Below are 1,743 nucleotides of genomic sequence, written 5' to 3'. Positions count from 1 at the left end.
GGGGATAAGATTATACTTTATTCAAACATCAGCTGTTGTATTGCAGGTAGTGTAAAGTTATACCTTAGCGATTGATCAATCAAGAATGCACCCAACATCATACATTAATCCGATGGTGGCGTTTGAGGGCAGCTGGCAGCTGAGTGTGATGAGCATGGCAACAGAAAAGTGCTGCTGCTCGCCTGGGGTGTCCACATCACAAAGAAAGAGGGGGATATCATGGCAGTAGACGGTAGCCATCAGACCCTTCGAACGGAAGGTATCGGTTTTCGATGCTGACCATCTTCCATGCTTCGTGGCTCAGTGCGATTCTTCGCACTCCTCAATAGCGCCATCCAGCACAAGAGATGAAGGACAAGATCCCGAAGAGCTTCGAGATGCATCTCACACCTCAAAGACATGGCGGGCAGCTTCACCGACTTCGGCACGGGTCAGGAAACTGCAGGTTTCGTTCCAGGGAAGAATCATCTCTCCGCCAACAAACATATATTGCTTGTGTTGCATATTACCATCCATAGCAACAATGACATCAGGATTCCTGGGGTCAGAATTAGTACAAGGCCCGTTCTTGAAGCAGAGGTGCGTGGGACGAACTCGTTGACAGGACCACCCCATGTTAAGCCTCTGAAACATTGCGGGCATCTTGCACAGAGGTATGGGCTAGCCCTGTTGTGCGAGGGGTTTCGAAACAGCCTTGATCGAGCAAGGGTCAATGATGCAGAGTCAGTTGTCGTTTCTGTGGAGGGCGGTATGTCATCATCACCGGATATCATGCTCTCAGATGTGGTGATCATGGGGTCCCCGTTATGTGCAGGTAGGTGACGGGTAAGCTCGTGGGGTGTGGAAATAGATAGCGGTGCATCGGACTCCACAGGGTCCGTGGGCAGAAGGAACTCTCTCTCCGTTTCAACCTCTGTCAAGTCGCATAGGGATTTAAACCATGTTATTGCTTCACTGAGCGAACCTAGAAAGGGATCCTATATGAATAGGAGACTGTGTGCATGTCAACTCCACCTAAATGATGACTAGGTATTACCTTGGCGGAGAATTCATAGCCATTCTCCTGCAATATCGTAAACAGGGTGGTATGAAAGGAGGTAATTGGTGTAGAGGAGTTCACATTTAAAGCTGAGAATAGCAAAAGAATGTCGAAATGGAAGGCGATTTGAGGCATTACTGGTGACCCAGGGAAGTAGCCACACTGAATGATCCCAAGTGGGAGGGTATTGGATGGACACTTGCAATATTCGAATGTACGCCGCACAGCATCTACACCGAGGTCAATGGGACATGGTGAACGAGGTCAAGATGCAAACATACTCGTGAATGCAATCGTCATTACAGAATGAAACCGGAGAGGCGTGTTGCAACGAGAGCACAGGGCCATCGCAAGTGTATGCAGTTGTCCATTCTGTTCAAACGACGTTTCATCAGGGGCGGCAAGGGGCATGCGTTCTGCCTGCCTCCAGATCCAAATATATTTCCACTGCCTTATATATTACATCCTGGTGCCAATGGAGCCATGTGGCATTCTTTTGTGGATTTCACACTGCCCTCTTGGCTCGTTTTCGGGAGGGCGATGGTATGGTAGGTGATGGGGTATCCAGGTTAGGAGCGGCATCCACGATATTTCCCCCCCAACCCTGAGGGGTGTCAGGGACGCATCCGGAGTCGAGGCAGTCCGGGCATAGCGTCCGGTGCTGAGGACCTCACGGGGGGTAGATCGGGCGTGCGTACTGGCAG

At 50.4% G+C, this 1,743-nt stretch overlaps 1 protein-coding gene across 1 annotated transcript; it reads right to left on the bottom strand.

Moving 5' to 3' along the window:
* Positions 1 to 384: 384 nt before the first annotated feature.
* EI90DRAFT_3137786 (uncharacterized protein) lies at positions 385 to 1,450 on the bottom strand (the record flags this gene model as incomplete). The annotated part of the gene is made up of 4 exons (XM_039064870.1): positions 385 to 538; positions 595 to 977; positions 1,037 to 1,269; positions 1,321 to 1,450. 4 exons carry the CDS (start codon positions 1,448 to 1,450, stop codon positions 385 to 387), a joined length of 900 nt encoding a protein of 299 aa, XP_038907894.1.
* Between the last annotated feature and the right edge of the window lie 293 nt (positions 1,451 to 1,743).

This window comes from Cantharellus anzutake, assembly GCF_015039405.1.
Source record: "Cantharellus anzutake strain C23 chromosome Unknown EI90scaffold_201, whole genome shotgun sequence".
In the NCBI taxonomy this organism is placed as follows: domain Eukaryota; kingdom Fungi; phylum Basidiomycota; class Agaricomycetes; order Cantharellales; family Hydnaceae; genus Cantharellus; species Cantharellus anzutake.
The sequence above is the reverse complement of the archived record's forward strand: the minus strand, read 5'-3'. Positions and strand labels throughout refer to the sequence as shown.